General features: G+C 43.9%; 1 protein-coding gene across 1 annotated transcript in view; it reads left to right on the top strand.

Annotated features, from left to right (window-relative positions):
- Positions 1-11086: 11086 nt before the first annotated feature.
- The window catches only part of ypel2a (yippee-like 2a), a 35305-nt gene continuing 24618 nt past the window's right edge, over positions 11087-21773 (top strand). The window contains exon 1 of the mRNA XM_060909282.1: positions 11087-11347. Within this exon, the coding sequence (XP_060765265.1) occupies positions 11240-11347 (108 nt within the window). The 5' untranslated portion in view covers positions 11087-11239. The remainder of the gene's footprint in view (positions 11348-21773) is intronic.

Genomic DNA, 21773 nt, shown 5'->3' with positions numbered 1-21773 from the left:
TGGTACATAACTGTTTTTTCATTATGTGTATTAATTATGTTTGTGATGTGACGTCATGAAGTTTGCAGGGCTCATCTACGTGTTTTGTTTTTCATGCTGACTGGATTAATGACATTAGCAGTGCTATGCTGAAAGTGTTAACTCTTGTTGGACCACAGGACTGTTTTGTTTTTATGATAAGCCAGTCTATAGAGTCTAAAGAGAGATATTTCAGAGAGATAAGTCAGTATTGTGATGCAATACACTGAGGTCTACATACAACTTTCTGGTCTTCTACTAGTATGCTAGAATATAGAGCAGGGATATCAGTTTTTCCAACCATGGGTGATAGTTTGGTGCTGTTCCAACTGTCCAAGTCTATTACATCCCATTAAAAAGGCATTTTACTTAATCAAACCTTCTGAGAAATTAACACCTCTTGTTTTTAATTTGGCATGAGTACAGCTCAGAGTGAGGAGGGTGAGAGAGTAGGGGGCAGGGCAGCAGCAAAAAAAAACAAACAAATGGGGGGCAGACAGAGCTGGTAAAACAGTCTCTGGACAGAAAGGGAATATTTCTGAGCAAGAACAAAAATCTGAAGCTATCATGAGCATAGACACACCAAAACTGGATAGTTGAATACTGAAAAAAAGAGCAGGTGATGTCCCCCCCCCCCCCCCCCCCCAAGTCTTCAACTGTCAAGTTTGGGTGATGCTGTGCCCATGATAGCCTCAGATTCTTGATCTTGGCTGACAGGAGTGTAACCCAATATGATCTTTAGCTGTTGTAACCCAGCCACATCAGTGTTCGACGTTTTGTGCATGCTGAGATGCTTTTCTGCTTACCATGGTTGTAAAGAGTGATTGTTTGAGTCACTATGTCAATCTTGGCAGTGTGAACCAATCTGGTCAAGATGGCGGTACGCTCAGACGCAGCAGCTCATGGATTTCCTTTTCGGTGCCCTTTATGTGTGGTTTTTTTTTTTTTTTTTTTTTTTTTTTTATTAATGAAAGATACAGAGTTACAAACTTAGATGAAAGACATTCGTTTTTCACATACATTTCCAAACTACAACCCCCTGCCCACCCTTCCACCCCCCACCCCCAACAGAACCTGTGCGTTTTCGTATGTCACCAGTCAAACAAAAGACAGTAAGTCACTTGTACAATTCTTATAAAAAAAAACAAACAAAAAAAAACGTATACATTATCCAGTAATACCAAACCATACCAGTGGTACATCAAAAAATATTGCAGACTTCTTTAGGCCTATGCCATCAGACTATCTTGGTACTTTACATGTCATTACAGAGACACAGGAACGGTCTTAAGTTTTTCAAAATATATTATTACAGGGTTCCAGATACCATAAAAAAGGTCAACAGACCCTCTAAGTGCATACTTAATCTTTTCTAATTTCAGATACATCATAAGATCAGTCAGCCATACTGATACTTTTGGTGGGTATGGGGATTTCCAATTTAAAAGAATTTGCCGTCTGGCAATCAAAGTTGAAAAGGCTAATACATCTTTGTACCCAGAAAGCCTCACAGAGTCACCTGACACAGTTCCAAAAATTGAGGTGTACATATTGGGCTCATATTCTATTTCTAAAATTTCAGATATCGTTTTATAAACCCCTGACCAAAATTGATCCAAACTTGGGCATGACCAAAACATGTGAGTCAATGTCGCTGGAGCACTATGACATCTACTACAATTATCATCCATGCCTGAAAACATTTTTGCCAATTTAGCTTTAGAAAAATGCATCCTGTGTAAAACTTTAAATTGGATTAAACTTAGACGAGCACAGGATGTAGTCCCATTGACCCTATGTACAGCTTCCTCCCATACACTATCCGGTATTGCCTCTCCAAATTCATCATCCCACTTTGCTCTAATCTTATCCAGGGTATTATCACCATGGGAAGTGATGATATTATAAATTCTAGAAATAAGCCCCTTTAAATTAAAAGACACATCCAAAATATCCTCCAAAACAGATGGATCTGGTTCATTTGGAAAATCAGTCGTATTACTACGAATAAATTGACGAATCTGTAGATATCTAAAATGATTTGAACGGGGGAGATTAAATGTTTCACACATGTCATTGAAACTTACAAATACACCTTCCTTATAAAAATCTTTAAATCTGACAAGGCCTTGTCTACCCCATTTCAAGAAAGTGGCATCTATTCTAGCTGGAATAAATGAGTGATTATGACAAATTGGGGCTTGAATGGAGAAATTAGGTAGATCCCCATGTTTTCTAAATTGTTGCCAAATACGTAAGGTATTAATAACCGTTGGATTTGAAGTATATGTTGAACTAGCCAGAGGGATTTTAGAAGTCACTAAGGCTGGGAGCGAAGTTGAAAGGCAAGAATTATTTTCAGACTCACACCAGCCCACATCTGATGACTGACACCAATACAGTATTTTCTGACAGTTTGCTGCCCAATAATAAAATTGCAAGTTTGGCAAGCCCAAGCCTCCATTGGAGCGATGTCTTTGAAGAAATCTCTTTTGAATTCTAGGCACTTTACCAGCCCATATAAAAGATGATATATGCCTATCCATAGATAGAAAAAATGATTTGGGCAAATAAATTGGAAGACACTGAAAAAGATAAAGAAATCTAGGGAGAACATTCATTTTAATACAGTTAATCCTACCAACCAATGACAAATTAATGGCATTCCATCTCTGGAAATCAGACTTTAACTTATCTACTAATGGAGTAAAGTTTTTATGGTATAGCTCAGGGAATGTACGACTTAAATGAATACCTAAATACTTAAACCCATCTCTGGACATACAGAAGGGTAAATCTGAGTCCTGAAGAGACCGGGCCAAGACATTTATTGGGAAGCACTCACTTTTAGTTAGGTTCAATTTATAACCAGAAAAAACACTAAATGTTCGCAATATATTCAAAACATGGGGAATACAACGCATAGGGTCAGATATGTATAATAATAAGTCGTCTGCATACAAGGATAACTTGTGAGTCAGACCCCATCTATTAATTCCACATATTTCTGTCTTTGACTTAAGCACAATAGAAAGAGGTTCAATAACCAAAGCAAACAGAAGTGGACTTATTGGCGAACCCTGACGTGTTCCCCTCATCAAGGAAAAAAAATTAGAATGGTTCCTATTAGTGACTATTGATGCTTTTGGGCTGAAATATAAAAGCTCAATCCATGATCTAAAATTGGGACCAAAACCAAATCTACTCAAGCACTCAAACAAAAAACTCCACTCTACCCTATCAAACGCTTTTTCAGCGTCCAGGGAAATGACCACTTCAGCCACCACAGTAGATGCTGGTGAGTATAAAACATTTAGAAGGCGACGCACATTAGAAAAAGAATGACGACCTGTCATAAACCCTGTTTGATCAGGGGAAATCACCTCTGGCATAACTTTCTCTAAACGACGTGCAAGTGCTTTTGCCAATATCTTGACATCACAATTGAGGAGAGAAATGGGGCGATAAGACCCACATTCCTCTCTGTTCTTCCCTGGTTTTAACAATAGAATTATGGAAGCTTCAGTCAATGTCCTAGGCAAGGTTCCATTAGCTTTTGATTCTCTAAACATGTCAAGTAAAAGTGGAATTAATTGCTCAGAAAATTTCTTGAAAAATTCAACTGGGTACCCATCCGGGCCCGGTGCCTTACCATTTTGCATGGTCCTAATTGCATCAGCAATTTCAGTATGTGTAACTGGACATTCTAATTCTGCTCTACTAACTGCACTAATTTTAGGCATATCCAGATTACTAAAAAAATGATCCATAACAACATTGTCTATGGGAGCTTCAGATGAGTACAGCTTGGAATAGAATGCCTGAAATGTATCGTTAATTTCTACAGGATCAACTGTGAGTTCCCCATTCTCTTTCCTAATACCTGAAATATGCTGCTCAGATGATCTGCTTTTTAACTGGTGGGCTAAAAGACGTCCTGACTTTTCCCCATGTTCATACATAATGCCCCGTGATTTCAGCAACATCTTTTCAGTTTTTTCTGACATCAATAACTCATACTTGGCCTGCAGTTCCAATTTTTCTTTATAAAGTTCTGGGCTTGGGGAGGTTGAATATTTGCAATCTATCACCTGTATAGCTGTGATCAATCTTTCTTGCTCTACACGATTATTTTTATTTACCATGGATTTATATGAGATAATATTCCCTCTAATAACGACTTTAAGTGTCTCCCACAAAATAGTAGGAGACACACCATCGCCTCTATTAAATTTAAGAAAATCATCAATGGCAGATGAAATAATTTGGCAGAATCTCTTATCTTTTAATAAAGAGGTGTCCAATCTCCAAGGAGTGTACTCCATTCGCTTGTGCGACAAGGAGAGGTCTAAAAGTACCGGGGCATGGTCAGATTCAATTATAGATGAATATTCAATTTTTTAAACCAAAGATAGCATTGCACTATCAATGAAAAAATAGTCAATTCTACTATATGTATGGTGTACATGGGAGAAATAAGAATAAGTCTTGCTCAAGGGGAAACAGAAACTCCATGGGTCAGTGCAGCCCACCTGATCCATGAACATTGACAGTCTCTTCGCCATTTTAGAAGGAGAATCAGATTTTGGGTTGGAACGATCCAAAGATGGAATCATTGTACAATTTAGATCTCCACCAAAAATGAGAGAATGAGAATTGAGACTTGGTATGGATGCAGTGACTTTTTCCATAAATCTCTCATCGTCCCAATTAGGAGCGTATACATTCACCAGTATGACAGGCTTAAAATATAAAGACCCTAATACAATAACATATCGCCCCTGTGAATCTTCTATTATCTTTGTTGGGCTAAAAGGAACTTTTTTATGTATCAGAATAGCCACTCCCCTAGACTTATGATCAAATTTTGAATGAAATAATTGACCTACCCATGATTTCCTTAATCTAAACTGATCTTTTACCAATAAATGAGTCTCTTGCAAAAAAACAATTTCACCTTTTAAAAATTTTAAATGTGCAAATATCCTTGCTCGCTTTACAGGCCCATTCATCCGCTTAACATTCCAGCTTATAAACCTGACAGCTTCACCCAAGTCTTGATTATGCTTACTATTCATCATAATAAACTTAACACTGGTAGGCTAAATGTACCCAACAAAACTGACACACAAAGACAACCCCGACGCACTTCCCCATACCCTTAACCCCCCTCCCCCCTTACAACAAAACCAAAGCAAACTGAAACCCATAGCGCATAAACTGCCTATGTCTAGATCCCGAAATGGGATAAACTGCAGGCTCGCTAAACATGCCTTCCCGGTGAACATCCTTTAAGAACTACATTATCTACACTAAAACTCCCCTATGTCAATTTACATCATTATGAAAGTGTCATATATTTTACAAACTAAGTAAAGCACAGGATAACAACAGAGTAGGCTACCTAGTTATCGTACAGTCCAGGACGCATACTGTCCATCACCTCCTTTCATTTACTGGACCGAATGCGTTTGTTGTAAAATTCCTGTGCTTCATCTGGTGATTCAAAGGTAAGCGTCTCTTCTCCCAGAGTCACTCTCAGGCGGGCTGGATAAATCAGGCGGAACTTCACCCCTTTCTCATACAGCGCTTGTTTAACTCCGTTGAAAGCCCTGCGTTTTTTCGCTAAGGTAACACTCAGGTCATTGTAGAATCGGAGGCTAGCATCATGAAACTTAACCTCATGGTTCCTTGCCCAACGCAGCACTGCTTCTTTCTGTTGAAAACTTCGAAAGCACACCACAAATGCTCTAGCAGGCTTCCCGTGCGCCGGTTTAGTAGCCCCGGATCGATGAGCTCTCTCCAGTTCTGGCAGGGCAGTGAACACACTCGACCCCATACATTCCATAAGTAGCTCTTCCATGAATTTAACGGGGTCTTTGCCAGTCTCGCTGCCCTCCGGAATATTCACAACTCGCAGGTTCGACCTGCGTGACCTGTTTTCCAGATCGTCAACCCGATCCAACAATTCCTGATTTGCTAATTTCAAAGTTTTAATGGTTGCTTCAGCAGTGTTCAAGCGCTCAAAATTTTCACCAGCTATAGCCTCCGCTGATGTCAGCCTGGCTTGGAACGAATTTACTGTGTCCCGTATAGCATCCACAGCAGTCTGGAGTGGTTTTAGCGACTCTTGAATCAACGTGGCAATGTCTTCTTTTAAAACGGACCTCTGCTTAGCTAGCTCAGTCACCAGTTGAGGCATTGATACAGTATCAGCCACCTTGCCACTAGCCTTGTCCTCCGCCATAGCTGAAACTTTGCTAGCCAGACTAGCCTGTCGTGTCGACGGAGTTTGTTGCAAAGATTTCGATTTGCCACTCATTTCAAAGGTACCCTAAAAACGCAATAACCTTTGTCTCACCAATGTATAATCCCACAAAAACAAATATTTAAGACCAGAGCGATGTTAAAACAATATAATTTCACAAGTTCACTGGGAGCACTGTAGAACGCGTCTCACCCCCACATCGCCAAACCCGGAAGTTGTGTTTTTGTTTTTGTTCATGTGTCTGAGTATCTGTGCTAAATTCAGTCATGCAAATCCATCCAACAATTGCCAAGATCTGCTATTTTTCGGATTACAGTGTAACCAGGCAGTTACGAGTGACTTTTTGCACTCACACAATATACCAGAGGAGATAGCCAGGACACTGGGTTCTCCGTGGATTGTTGTCGGCCCCGGCAAGCAACGGAGGCAGAGGAGACACAGGAAACAAAAGCGTGGTTGTTGGTCTGGAATACTCACTAGGCTAAAGAAGCAACCACATAAGCCACCACTACCCAGCATGTTTCTTGCCAATGCCAGATCCATCGTCAACAAGATAGACGAATTGAACCTTCAGATCTCCATGAACAAATTCATTGAGAACTGTTGCATTTTGCTGATAACAGAGATGTGGCTACACTCACTAATCCCAGACAGAGCCATAGAGCTAGCAAGCCACATGGCATTTCGCTGGAACAGGAACAAAGACTCCATTAAGAACAAAGAATGGGGTTATGCATTTACGTCCACAACAGCTGGTGCACAAACACCGAAATAATACACAGTCACTGTTCTCCTGATTTGGAGTACCTGACGGTTAAATGCAGGCCTTTTTACCTCCTGCGGGAGTTTTCTGTGGCTACGGTCACTGCTGTTTACATCCCACCAGATGCTAACACTAGCTTAGCCTTAGACTACCTGTACAATGTTATCAATGCACAGCAAAGCACCTACCCTGATGCCATGGGCGCCGCAAGGGGGGGAAAGGTTAGAACAATTCTAGGGGCCCAGCACTGCCATGGGGCCCTTTAAGGGGCTGATTATATGCTTTTAATGATTTTAATAAGACTTTTGAAATAACAACAATGCAATATTCCATCTGGTAAAATGAGCTAATTGAACAAGGTTGTCTATTTCTTGAGTTCTTCAACATATTGTCATTTAACCCTCCCCCTTTTGCGAAATGGTACGGTTCAGTTCTGGTAGAAGCGCGATGCATTAAATCTGTGTGCTGATCAGTGCAACGCTACTTGCTGCTGTGTCGCGGTGCAGCAGCCAGCCAGCAGTGGAGTGCGTACAGTCTATGATCGCTAAATATGAAGAGTGGCTGTCAAAAACGTAGAGAAAGGCAGCTGAAAGCTGAGAGGGACCGGAGAGGCAGGCAACTGGTCACTCAGTTTTTCCCAAAGAAAGGTAGCTATCGCTCACATGTGTGTTCAAAATATTAGTGAATGGTAAATGAACAGTATGAACGTGGTTGGATTAGCCTATCAAGAGAACACTTTTATAGTTTGTACAGTGACTTTTTTCATTTTAATAACTGAACTGACTTGTGTGATAAACAAGATGAAATATTACGTTATGCTGGTGCTAATAACTAGTGTTAATAACCAGTTTCATAACTAATGGGGTGCCCTAAATATGCACAGATTCAGCCTCAGGGGGACCTCCGCCCTACCAAACCACTGAACCCCCCTTTGGAGAAGGAGGTAAGCAGCAATACAACCCATAAATGCTTTAGGATTGAAGTTTTTAATGAGCGAGCGCCATATACGGTTTGCTAGATTAAAGTGTTGCTAATGTAACAGACATTGCGTTGTGTTGTTCGCCAGTCTTTTTATTCTGAAGAAATGAGACACAAATACACTGCTGAGGACGGGCTGCAAACGTCCAATGGCATTGGCGCTTTATTTCCAAAACGAACTGAAAAAGACCAGCGCCTCGTTCCCATAACTACCTGCGCTCTTAAAGGGCCAGCGCAGAATTTCCCCACCACTACACACAATGGCAAGTGGAAAAAAATAAACCCGTTACACTAATAACGGACACCAGTCAAGTGTTTGACATGGTTACGTGTGTGGAATGTTCACACGTTCTAAACCATTGGTTTCAACCATTGGCTAATACATAAAATGTAATAACAAAGTCACAAACTCAAGGTCCATGGGCTATCGAAAGTCAAATAATGACAATAGTGCAATTGTGATGAGGCTGGGCAAAGTTGGGGGGCCCAAAATTCTAATCTTTCATGGGGCCCAAAATTTCTGGCGGCGCCCCTGCCTGATGCAGCTCATATCATAGCTGGCAATTTCAACCAGGCAGACTTAAAATCAGTACTCCCCAAATTCATACACTACATCAAATGTGCTACCAGGGGAGAAAACACATTAGACAAGGCCTATTCAAACATTAAAAATGGTTTTAGGTCAACACTACTACCACATGTAGGCCAGGCAGACCACCTATCTATACTACTAACCCCAACATACAACACTTTAAAGACTGTCAAGATATGGTCCAAAGGAGCTCCCTTACAGCTGCAGGATTGCTTCGGAAGGACTAACTGGGACATTTTTGAGGATGAGGGATTGGAAGTATACACCTCCACTGTACTCTCCTACATTTGAACCCGTGTTGACAATGTCACAGTCAACAAACACATCCGGATGTACCCCAGCCAGAAGCCATGGATGACGAGGGAGGTCAAGACTCTTGTCAAGGAATGCAACACTACCTTCAGGTCCGGTAACAGAGCACTAAACAGCACTGCAAGAGCCAACCTGAAAAGAGGCATTAGGGATGCCAAAGTAGCTCACGAGAGAAAGATTGAGGACCAATTCAACAACAAAAACCCATGGTGGGTGTGGCAGGGCAACCAACAGATCACCAATTACAAAAGCAACAGCATGACTGCTGTCAGTGATGCCTCACTGGTAGAAAAGCTCAACTGTTTCTTTGCTTGCTTTGAGGTGAATACTGTTGAGGCAGCCCTCACACCCCCATCAACCTACAACAGCAGCTACACCCTCACTGTGCAAGAACATGAGGTGAGGCATGTGCTCAGAACAGTAAACCCAAGGAAAGCTGCAGACCCAGATGGTGTGACAGGAAGGGTTCTGAAAGACTGTGCAGACCAGGTTTTTAAGGTCTTCACAACAATTTTCAATATGTCCCTGTCCAAATCCATCGTTCCGTCATGCCTAAAGTCTGTTACAATAATCCCCCAGCTGAAAAAAGCATTCATCAGCAGCCTCAACGATTACCGCCCAATTGCACTCACTCCGGTCATCACAAAGTGCTTTGAGAGGCTGGTCCAGCAGTACATCAAAGCCAGCTTCCCATCCACCTACGATCCACACCAATTTGCCTACAGAGCAAATAGGTCCACAGAAGATCCCATTGCCACAGCTCTTCACATTGCAGTGTCCCACCTTGAACACCTGGGTAGCTATGTGAGGATGCTCTTCATGAACTTTAGCTCTGCATTCAACACAATCACCCCGAGCAGACTGGTCACCAAACTCACTGACTTTCTCAATCCATCAAGGATTCTCTCAATCCATCTATCAAGGACTTCCTGACCAACTGTCCTCAGTCTGTGAGAATAGGCCCATACCTCTCCCCCATTCTCACACTCAGCACTGGTGCACCACAGGGCTGTGTGCTGAGTCCCCCTCCTCACCCTTTACACATATAACAGTACCCCCATCCACCCCACCAACACCATTATTAAGTTTGTGGATGACACCACCATGGTTGGTCTCATCTCCAGAAGACGAGCAGTGTGGTGTTCAGACAGTAACCTCATCCTGAACATGTGAAAAACAAACTCATTATTAGTTTTTGGAAAAACAAGGCAGACCCAGAACCGATCTTAATCAATGGGGAATGTGTGGAAAGAGTACCTGATTTCAAGTTCCTGGGCACACACATCACTGAGGACCTCTCCTGGTCCATGAACATCACCGCAGTGGTCAAAAATGCCCAGCAGCGACTCCACTTCCTGAGAATCCTCAGGAAAAATAACCTGGAGGAGAAGCTGTTGATATCCTTCTACTGCTGCTCCATTGACCATGTGCTGGCTTACTGCATCTCCATGTGGTATGCCAGTTGCTCAGCTGCAGAGAGGAAGGCCCTTCAGAGGGTCAGCACCACATAGAAGATCACCGGCTGTGCACTGCCTTCCCTGGAGGACATTTTCTCCTCCCACTGTCTCAGCAAAGCAGCCAAAATACCGAAAGACCCTTCTCACCCTGGACATCATCTGCTTAACACACTGCCCTCTGGAAAATGTTTCAGGTCAATCAAATCTCGTACAACAGACTTACAAACAGCTTCTACCCCATAACCATACGTGAACTGAACACTACTAATCAATAGTTACTTGCACTACTGTGCATTGAATGTATATGCCTACCTGCACTACCTCATTCATTCTTTTGCAATGCAACATCTCAGCTGCCAATAATTGTACTGTGCATTTTCAGTTACGTACTCATGTTGGACAATTTCTTCCTTGCACGTGTGTGTGTGGGTGGGTGTGGAAAGTGTGTATGTGTGTGTATATATATATATATATATATATATATATATATATATATATACACACGCAGCTATTTATTTGGTAAATTGTTGTGTCAATGCACCGTTAGGACTGCTAACCAATTTCATTGTACTCTGTGCAATGACAGTAAAAAGATTCTAATTCTTTCTTCTGACCTCTGTTGTCAACAAAGTGTTTCCACCCATAGAACTGTCATTCACTCAGTGTTTTTTGTTTTTCACACCATTCTGTGTAAACTCTAGAGACTGTTGTGTGCGAAATTCCTAGGAGATCAGCAGTTTCTGAAATACTCAAACCAACCTTTCTGGTGCCAGCATCCATACCATGATCATTCATGCCTGATCGGCCGTTCCCACTGCGCTCCCCGTGCTGTCTCACCTGCCACTGCTGCCATGACACGCTCTAAGACCTTTCAGGCCTACTTACCCAACTGCCATCGCACATACAGCTGTATCCACTGCAGAGCTCATTTGGCCAACCACGACGAGCTTATCTCCAAGGTCGGTACTAGCCCTTTTTTATTGTTTTGTCCTTTTTTTTGTTTTGATTGTGATTTAAATAAGCAGATGGGAATATTAAATTCAGATCATGGTGATAGCCTTTAATTATGGTTTAAGATATTTATTTATATAGTAATCAACAAAAACATGTCTAGATACATTGATAGGAAAGCAGTTACATTGTAACAGAGACCTCATTCATAGAGACAGTGCTGTCCGTCACTTTTTTTTTTTACCCAACCTTACCAAGGTTGCCAATAATTCAGGCAATGACTGTAAACTGATCATTTTACCCCCCACTAAGGTTAGCAACCAACCCCATAATAGTCAGATAAACTTGTGCAATAAATGAACAATAACACACAAATAGGCTGGCTATAACTTCCTTGAAGTAAGATGTTTTGGTCTTAGCCATGAGCTTTGTTTATTGAAATTGGCATAATTCCAAGGAAGAATGACAATTAACCAGTGGCGGCTGGTAGTCTTTCAAACAGGGGAGGCTGGTCGGTTACAATATTTCCAGATTTTAAAAGAAAAAACACATCAATTTTGCCCATACTCTTGCCTCTGATCTGGCTGATTGTTGGCAGGGTCACAAACTGTGAAATAACAGGTTCTTTTGGCCCATTAGCCTACTGTCCAATATACATGATGGTGGTGTTGGGGGGGAGGGGTATATTTTAACATTTTATATTTTAAAATTGTGGCATGTTGTTTAAAAATTGACCTCGGCTGTGTTTTTGTTTAAAAATGTTTTCCAAATTGTAGCGGTGTTTAATTCATATCCAGAAAAATATATATTCCAATAGAATATACTCAGCATAAACATTTTAAATAGATTCTATATTTTTGGTCCATCCATGACATATTACTAAAGTAGCCTATTTACTGTTGTTGATGTGGGTCACTTGCTGTTAGCCAATTCACTTTCTCGTACCAGGAGAGCTGAAAGGAATGAGTATTATTCCCTACCTTTTTCACCAAGTCAATTTGAGGCGTTGGTCTACCCTGGTCTTTAATTTTAATTTTTTCCTTGAAAGGAAGACTGGCAAATGGCTTCGCCAAAATTAAATCAGCAATGCTTGGCATCCGTGCGCAGCTTTCTTGCTAGCTGACTAGCCCCCTCAAGTTCAAGTCCAGTCACTCAAATAAACGAAATTTCTGGAACTAAGATAGCAAACTTGACAACACTATATTTACACTTTATTTACAATGAAAATATATACAAACTAAAAAAGCTGGTAGAAACCGTATATAATGAATGAAATCAAAATGTAAGCTGATCTCTTACAATACACCACAGCACTTGCGAATCCGCATGGGACTGAACTGATGTTGCCAGATACTGCTGACGTTATCCAGCCCAAAATATGTTCAAAACCCGCCAAAATGCACTTAAAACCGCCCAATTGGGCGGGAAATCGCCCAATCTGGCAACACTGTACCGCTGCCTGTCTATAGTTGAAACGAGCTGTCAATCAATGAAAATATCCGGCCGCTTTCACCAATCACCAGTCTCCTTGCGGAAACTGCCATGTCCCTCCCACTGTGAGGTTCAGAGTCCGTAGGCGGGCGTTTTTGCAGTATTTGTCCAATAACCGTCTTGCATTTTGATATTGAAAAGCGCATAGCTCCCAAATGCCGTTGAAGTCCATTGAGGCTGGGAGTCCGTGAGACTCCGTGGGCGGGCGGTTTCGCAGTATTTGTCCAATAATCATCTTGCATTTTGAGATTGACAAGCACATAGCTCCCAATCCACTGAGGCTGGGCTGCATCACGCTGTCACGAGGGGGAAAAACTCACGCACGCATTAAAGTTATAACGGAATGATTTCGCACTGTAGTTGGGTTGAGCACATATATTTATATGATTCTGGATCTGAAATAGCAATGTTATAAGGTCGGCTATAACATAAGCCTAGTGCAATTCATCCTACACGATGTTCATCATTTTTAGAGGAGGCTGAGCCTCCCTCATTGTCTTAGAGCAATCGCCCATGCAATTAACTGACTAGCAAACTCAATCATGCATAGCTTATGTTAGCTAGCTGTGACCAGCATCATATTTACTTATTTTGGCAATTTATTAATTAAGTTAAAAATGGAAAATAACAACAATACATTAAAGAATTTTCACCCAAGGGACTACTGATGATCAACGATAGCCTCTTTGTCAGGGCCATGTCCCACTGTAAGTGTTATAAGTGGTCCCACAGGATTTTTAAAATAGATATGCAAAAAAAAAAAGAACTACTATACTATCATTTGGCAAAGAGGTTTATGTATAGAAAAAGAAGAGGTAACTACTGTAACTAACATCAGAAGATCATGAAGAAATGCTAAACATGAAATGTACCTATCTGGGACAAAAAAATGCTAAAAGGAAAAGGCAGATGGAGAGAAATGGAAACAAAACACTGTTGGGGAAATTAATTGGATCGAATCAAATTTTCAGTTTCTTTTTTTGGGGGGGGGGGTTCTTTTGCTTGTTAATGTAATTGTAGCTAGTAGAGTGGTGCTTGAAAGTTTGTGAACCCTTTAGAATTTTCTATATTTCTGCATAAATATGACCTAAAGCATCATCAGATTTTCATACAAGTCCTAAAAGTTAAACAAATGAGACAAAAAATATTATACTTGCTCATTTATTTATTGAGGAAAATGATCCAATATTACATATCTGTGAGTGGCAAAGTATGCGAACCTCTAAGATTAGCAGTTAATTTGAAGGTGAAATTAGAATCAGGTGTTTTCAATCAATGGGATGACAATCAGGTGTGAGTAGGCACCCTGTTTTATTTAAAGAACAGGGATCTATCAAAGTCTGATCTTCACAACATGTTTGTGAAAGTGTATTATGGCACGAACAAAGGAGATTTCTGAGGACCTCAGAAAAAGCGTTGTTGATGCTCATCAGACTGGAAAAGGTTACAAAACCATCTCTACAGAGTTTGGACTCCACCAATCCACAGTCAGATAGACTGTGTACAAATGGATGAAATTCAACACCATCGTTACCCTCCCCAGGAGTGGTCGACCAACAAAGATCACTCCAAGAGCAAGGCGTGTAATAGTCGGCGAGGTCACAAAGGACCCCAGGGTAACTTCTAAGCAACTGAAGGCCTCTCTCACATTGGCTAATGTTAATGTTCATGATTCCACCATCAGGAGAACACTGAACAACAATCATGTGCATGGAAGGGTTGCAAGGAGAAAGCCACTGCTCTCCAAAAAGAACATTGCTGTTCATCTGCAGTTTGCTAAAGATCACGTGGACAAGCCAGAAGGCTATTGGAAAAATGTTTTGTGGACGGATGAGACCAAAAGAGAACTTTTTGGTTTAAATGAGAAGCGTTATGTTTGGTGAAAGGAAAACGCTGCATTCCAGCATAAGAAGCCTATCTCATCTGTGAAACACGGTGGTGGTAGTATCATGGTTTGGGCCTGTTTTGCTGCATCTGGGCCAGGACAGCTTGCCATCATTGATGGAACGATGAATTCTGAATTATACCAACGAATTCTGAAGGAAAATATCAGGACATCTGTCCATGAACTGAATCTCAAGAGAAGGTGAGTCATGCAGCAAGACAACGAGCCTAAGCACACAAGTCGTTCTACCAAAGAATGATTAAAGAAGAATAAAGTTAATGTTTTGGAATGGCCAAGTCAAAGTCCTGACCTTAAAATCCAATCGAAATGTTGTAGAAGGACCTGAAGCAAACAGTTCATGTAAGGAAACCCACCAGCATCCCAGAGTTGAAGCTGTTCTGTACGGAGGAATGGGCTAAAATTCCTCCAAACTGGTGTGCAGGACTGATCAACAGTTACCGGAAACGTGTAGTTGCAGTTATTGCTGCACAAGTGGGTCACACCAGATACTTTTGCCACTCATAGATATGTAATATTGGATCATTTTCCTCAATAAATGAATGACCAAGTATAATATTTTTGTTTCATTTGTTTAACTTGATTTTCTTTATCTACTTTTAGGACTTTTGTGAAAATCGGATGATGTTTTAGGTCATATTTATGCAGAAATATAGAAAATTCTAAAGGGTTCACAAACTTTCAAGCACCACTGTATCTGGAGTTTACACATGACCTGCAGCCATTGTTTGGTCCACGGGAACTTGTAAAAAAATAATAGCGAAATGGCCTGAAGTACACTGGTACTCAACATTTTCACACTAACTATATTCACAGCAGCTCTGTAACATAATGACTGCTATTGTGCAGTGTGCATGAACAGAGCTCACAGTGCTTAACTCAAACCAGTGAGCTGCACAGTTACTTTTTTAGATTTATTTTTAGACTCACTTGCAGTCATGTCTAAAAACGAGTCATGTGTTGTACTGGCAGTACCATAACCATACAGTTTTGCTGGGATGAGGAAATGTGCAAAACAAAATCACATTTGTTGCCCTAATCTGTCCAATTAAATTGGTAAGTTTGACACTGTCCTGCATTTCAGGTGGATGGCAGTAGAAATGGTGATGACACAAATTACTTTTCAAATTATACAAATTTATTTAATCTTTTAAGGCACAACCATCAAACAATCTGACCACAATTGCCATAAATACCTTTGTGACAATTCCACTGCAAATGATTAAAGTAACATGTTAATATATACACTGTGTGCACAATTATTAGGCAAGTTGTATTCCTGATGATTAATTTTATCGTTGAACAAATACAGTGCTCTCAGTCAATCCAAATTGTTAATAAACCTAAAACCAGAATGATTAACAAAGGAAAGGGGAGTTTAGGCCTTCTCAGGGGAATATATAAGTGTGCAGAATTATTAGGCAACATTTAGTGTGCAGAATTATTATGCAACTAAATGAAAAGCTTAAAGTTTCCCATCTCACTTGTTTATTTTAATTTTCAGTGTAACAAATAAACAACTCAGAATTAACAAATAAACACTTCTAGCATTTCAAAAATATTCAGTGACCAATATAGCTACCCTTCTTTTCAATAACTGCCATGAGCCTTCCATCCAGTCTGTTAGTTTTTTGATTTGTTGACGATCAACTTTTTGTGCAGGAGCAACCACGGCCTCCCAAATGCTATTCAGAGTGGTGTATTGTCTTCCCTCGCTGTAAATCTCATGCTTAAGAAGGGGCCACAAGTACTCAATAGGGTTTAAGTCAGGTGAGGAAGTGGGCCATGTCATTACTTTGTCATCTTTAAGGCCTTTGCGGGCTCGCCAAGCAGTGGAGTACTTGGGTGCATGTGATGGTGCATTGTTCTGCATAACAATCATGGCCTTCTTGAATGATGCAGACTTCTTCCCATACCACTGCTTGAAGAATGTATCTTTTAGAAACTGGCAGTAGGTTTGGAAGTTGATGTTAAGTCCATCTTCAACCTGAAATGGTCAAACTAGCTCATCCTTAATAATAGCAGCCCATGCCATTACCCCTCTACCACCTTGCTGGTGTCTGAGTCAAAGTGCCCTGTGTCCATTAGTTATCCAGCTATGGGCCCATCCATCTGGTCTATCCAGAGTCACTCTCATTTCATCCGTCCATAAAACCTTTGGAAAATCTGTCTTCAGATATTTCTTGGCCCAATCTTGACATTTCAACTTGTGAGTCTTGTTTAGTGGTGGTCGTGTTTCAGCCTTCCTTACCTTGGCCATGTCTCTGAGCACCGAACACCTTGTCCTTCTGGACACTCCAGGTCGGTTGCAGTTCTTGAATATTGTGGCACTGGAGGATAATGGGTTCCTGGTAGCTTCATGTTTAATCCTTCTCAAGTCTTTTGCGGTTAATTTGTGTCTTTTCTTCTCCACACATTTTTTGTGACCCTGTTGACTATTTGCAACAAAACGTTTGATTGTTCTGTGCTCACATTTCTATAGCTTAGCTATTTCAAGAGTGCTGCATCCCTCTGATAGGCATTTTACAATTTTAGTCTTTTCAGTGTCTGTTAAATCTCTTTTTTGGCCCATTTTGCCTGAGATAAAGAAGCTGCCTAATAATTATGCACACCTTAATATAGAGTATTAATGACTTTAGGTCACACCCTCCCTCATTACACAAATAAATACCACCTGAGAATGCTTAAATCCAATAAGCATTCAAGTGTATCTAGCTTGCGGTTGGAAAACATGCATAGAAATAATGGTAGGGTCAGAGTACTCACTTGCCTAATAATTGTGCACACAGTGTAATACCATAAATTATACCAAATATTATTGTACCAGTTCCCACTAAGGGTGGAGCACAGAGGACGGCAGGACAGAGATCAGGTTTGTACACTACGGCTTTTATTGCCACACTTTTCAGTGAAAACAATACGGTTAATGCAGAGACACACACAACCGGCATCTGGTTTCGGGATGAGCTCCTCTGCTCTCGCTCTCCCTCCTTAAATAGGGCGCGGTCACTGGGAAGACACACACAAACACAGGTTAATTGCCGTCAGGTGTAGTGATTCTGCCACTTACCTTCCCTGACTCCCTGACTCCGCCCTCCTATCACAGACCGGCGCTTGACCACGCCCCCACTGCCACATACCCCCACCGCCCGACTCAGGCTGGGCGGCCGTCCGGCCCGCAGCCGACTCCCCCCCCGACGGGAGAGGAAGTTCGCCACGACCATCTGAGCCCTCGGCCTGTGGACCACCTTAAAATTGAAGGGTTGGAGTACTAATGGGTGATCCGCACGTTGGCATCTTTCATGCGGTGGAGCCACTGGAGGGGCGCGTGGTCCGAACAGAGGGTGAAAGGGCGCCCCAGCAGGTAGTAATGGAGGGTGAGGACCGCCCACTTGATCGTCAGACACTCCTTTTCAAAGGTGCTGTAGTGCCCCTCACACACTGACAGCTTCCTACTGATGTAGAGGAAGGGGCGGTCCTCTCCCTCCACCTCCTGGGACAAAACTGTCCCCAGCCCTATGTCCGACGCATCGGTCTGCAACACAAAGGGGAGAGAAAAGTCAGAGGAGTGTAGAAGTGGCCCCCCACACAGTGCAGCCTTTACCTCTGAAAAAGCCTGCTGGCATTGCTCCGTCCACTGGACCGGATCTGGGGCCCCCTTTTTAGTGAGATCAGTCAGCGGGCTGGTGACGTCCGAATAATTAGGTATAAACCTACGGTAATAGCCAGCCAGCCCCAGGAACTGTCTCACCCCCTTTTTGGTCTTGGGCCTCGGGCAGGCCGCAATCTCTGCCGTCTTATTAATTTGGGGACGCACCTGCCCGTTGCCCAAGTGGAAGCCCAGATACCGTATTTCCACCCGCCCAATCGCACACTTCTTTGGGTTGGCTGTGAGCCCCGCTTACCTCAACGACCTAAGGACGGCCCTCAGATGTTCAAGGTGCCTCGGCCAGTCATTACTATAGATGATGATATCATCTAGATACGCGGCCGCATACGTGGCTTGGGGGCGGAGGGCTCTGTCCATCAGCCGCTGAAACGTAGCGGGCGCCCCAAACAGCCCAAACGGAAGGGTGACGAATTGGTGTAAACCAAACGGTGTGGAAAAGGCCATTTTTTCTCGGGATAGGGGAGTCAAGGGGATCTGCCAATATCCCTTCGTCAAATCCAGTGTCGAATAAAAGCGAGCAGTGCCGAGTCGATCGAGCAACTCATCAATACGAGGCATTGGGTACGCATCAAATTTAGACACCGCGTTGACTTTTCTGTAGTTCACACAGAACCAGACCGACCCATCGGCCTTGGGTACCAAGACCACCAGGCTGCTCCAGTCACTGTGGGACTCCTCGACGATGCCCATTTCGAGCATGGTCTCAAGTTCTTCCCGAACCACCTTTTTTTGTGTTCGGGTAGTCTGTAAGGGCGGCTACGCACTACTACCCCCGGGGGCGTCTTTATGTGGTGCTCTATGAGGTTAGTGCGACCAGGCAGGGGCGAGAACACATCCAAAAACTCGGTCTGCAACTGGGTGACCTCCGTGAGTTGGGTCGGGGAGAGGTGGTCTCCACAGGGGACCGGAGGGGTACGTGATGTCAGTGCCCCTTTTTGAACCTCCGGCCCCAGCTCCGCCTTCTCCGGAACCACTGACACCAACGCCACGGGGACCTCCTCCTTCCAGAGTTTAAGCAGATTGAGGTGGTAAATTTGTAGCGCCCCACCCCGTCCGTTCACCTCACCTCGTAGTTGACGTCCCCGACTCGCCGTGTGACCTCAAAGGGTCCTTGCCACTTGGCGATCAATTTGGAGCTCAAAGTGGGCAACAGTACGAGTACCTTATCTCCCTGTGTGAACTCCCTAAGGCGCGTACCCTTGTTGTACAGGCGGGCTTGCCGTTCCTGGGCCTGCCGCAAATTCTCCTGGGTTAGGTGGGTGAGCGTGTGGAGTTTTGCGCGCAGGTCCATAACGTATTGAATTTCATTCTTGCTTTGTGAAGGTCCCTCCTCCCAATTTTCCCGCAGCATATCTAGGATGCCGCGCGGCTTACGCCCATATAATAATTCGAACGGGGAGAACCCCGTGGAGGCTTGGGGAACCTCTCGCACTGAGAACAACAAGGGCTCAAGCCACTGATCCCAATTACGTGCGTCCTCACTTACGAATTTTTTAATTATATTTTTGAGGGTGCGATTGAACCGTTCCACTAAACCGTCCATTTGTGGGTGATACACACTGGTGCGGATCGGCTTAATCCCTAATAACCCATACAGTTCGCGCAGTGTCCATGACATAAATGTAGTGCCTTGATCAGTCAGAATCTCTTTCGGGATTCCGACTCGGGAGATGACGCGGAAGAGTGCCTCTGCAATACTGCGTGCTCAGATATTGCGCAGAGGCACCGCTTCCAGGTATCGCGTTGCATAGTCCACCAGAACTAATATAAAGCGGTACCCCCGTGCTGACCGATCTAATGGCCTGACGAGATCCATCCCAATTCTCTCAAACGGGGTCTCGATCAGTGGAAGAGGGCGCAAAGGCGCTTTTGGAATGGCCGCTGGATTTACTAACTGGCATTCGCGGCATGCTGTACACCACCTACGAACATCGCTGCGAATCCCCGGCCAATAGAATCGGGCCATTATTCGGGCTAGTGTCTTATCCTGCCCTAAGTGTCCAGCCATGGGATTAAAGTGAGCCGCCTGGAATACCAATTCCCGGCGGCTCTTCGGAATCAAAAGCTGTGTGACTCGCTCTTTAGTTTGAGTGTCCTGCATCACTCGGTATAACCTATCCTTCATAATCGTGAAGTAGGGGAAGGACGGGGTGGCGTTTGGCTGGAGCGTTTGACCATCGATTACTCTCACTTGGTCAAATGCATGTCGCAGAGTCTTGTCTCGCGATTGCTCTAATGGGAAATCTGCGAGGGATTCCCCAAGAGAGAGAGGAGGGGCCGGCGGCTCCTCACTCTGACGCGGAGATGACGTAGACGGCTCTGTGACAGCTGCTCCCGCCAAAGCGACACCGGGACCTCCCCCCGTTAAATGGCAGGACCCATTCTTGACTAAGTGCGTCATTAAATCCCGAAATCCCGGCCAATCAGTCCCCAAAATTAAAGAGTGGGTAAGGCGAGGATTAACCGCCGCCTTCACTATAAGTTTTTCCCCTCTGAAAAAAATGTGGACCGACACCAAAGGGTAGCTGTGAACGTCCCCGTGCACACACAACACCTTCACCCCCTGTGCTCCCCCCAATGCCTTGTGTTGCACCAGGCTTTGGTGAATTGAGGTCTGATTACAGCCAGAATACACCAACGCCTGATATGTATCCCCTTTGATACTCACCGGTATGCGATACGCTCTGGCCCGATCGAGGGCGGCCTCTGGCGCGTCGGGGATCCGAACCGTGCCCACTTCCATCGCCGTGCACTGCTGTTGAAGGTGGCCCGGCTCCCCGCAGCGCCAGCAAACCGGCCTGGGCTTTCCCTCTGCACCGGTGTTCTGGGGCTCACTCACCTGAGGGGGGGAGAGACAGACACAGAAGGGAGAAACAGGAGGGCACCGTGGGTGCGGCGGGCCGGCTGGGGTGGTGCCAGCCCCCATCTCCGCGGTGGGGGAATGGGGCAAGGACGGGACACAGGAGGAGGGGGAGAGAGAGAGAGAGAAGAGGAGAGAAGAGAAGATGCCATCTGCTGTCCTGCCGCCGGGACAGCCGCCAAATGGTCCTCCGCCAGCTCGACTGCCTGATCCAGCGACGCCGGGCGGTGGCACTGGACCCACTCCGCGGTTCCTGCTGGCAAGCGAGCGATGAATTGTTCCAGCACCACCTGGTCAATGATTCCCTCAGCGTCGCAGTTGTCGGCCCTCAACCACCGCCAGCAGGCATCCCGGAGCTGCTGGCCAAACGCGAACGGCCGGCCGACTTCCTCCAAGCGCAACATGCGGAAGCACTGTCGCTGCTGTTCTGGGGTGCGCCCCACGCACTGGAGGACGGCCCGGCGGAGGTCCGCGTAGGCCAGCCGGCGGTCGGCGGGGAGCTGTCGCGCG

This window comes from Neoarius graeffei, chromosome 25 (genome assembly GCF_027579695.1).
Source record: "Neoarius graeffei isolate fNeoGra1 chromosome 25, fNeoGra1.pri, whole genome shotgun sequence".
Classification (NCBI taxonomy): domain Eukaryota; kingdom Metazoa; phylum Chordata; class Actinopteri; order Siluriformes; family Ariidae; genus Neoarius; species Neoarius graeffei.
The sequence above is the reverse complement of the archived record's forward strand: the minus strand, read 5'-3'. Positions and strand labels throughout refer to the sequence as shown.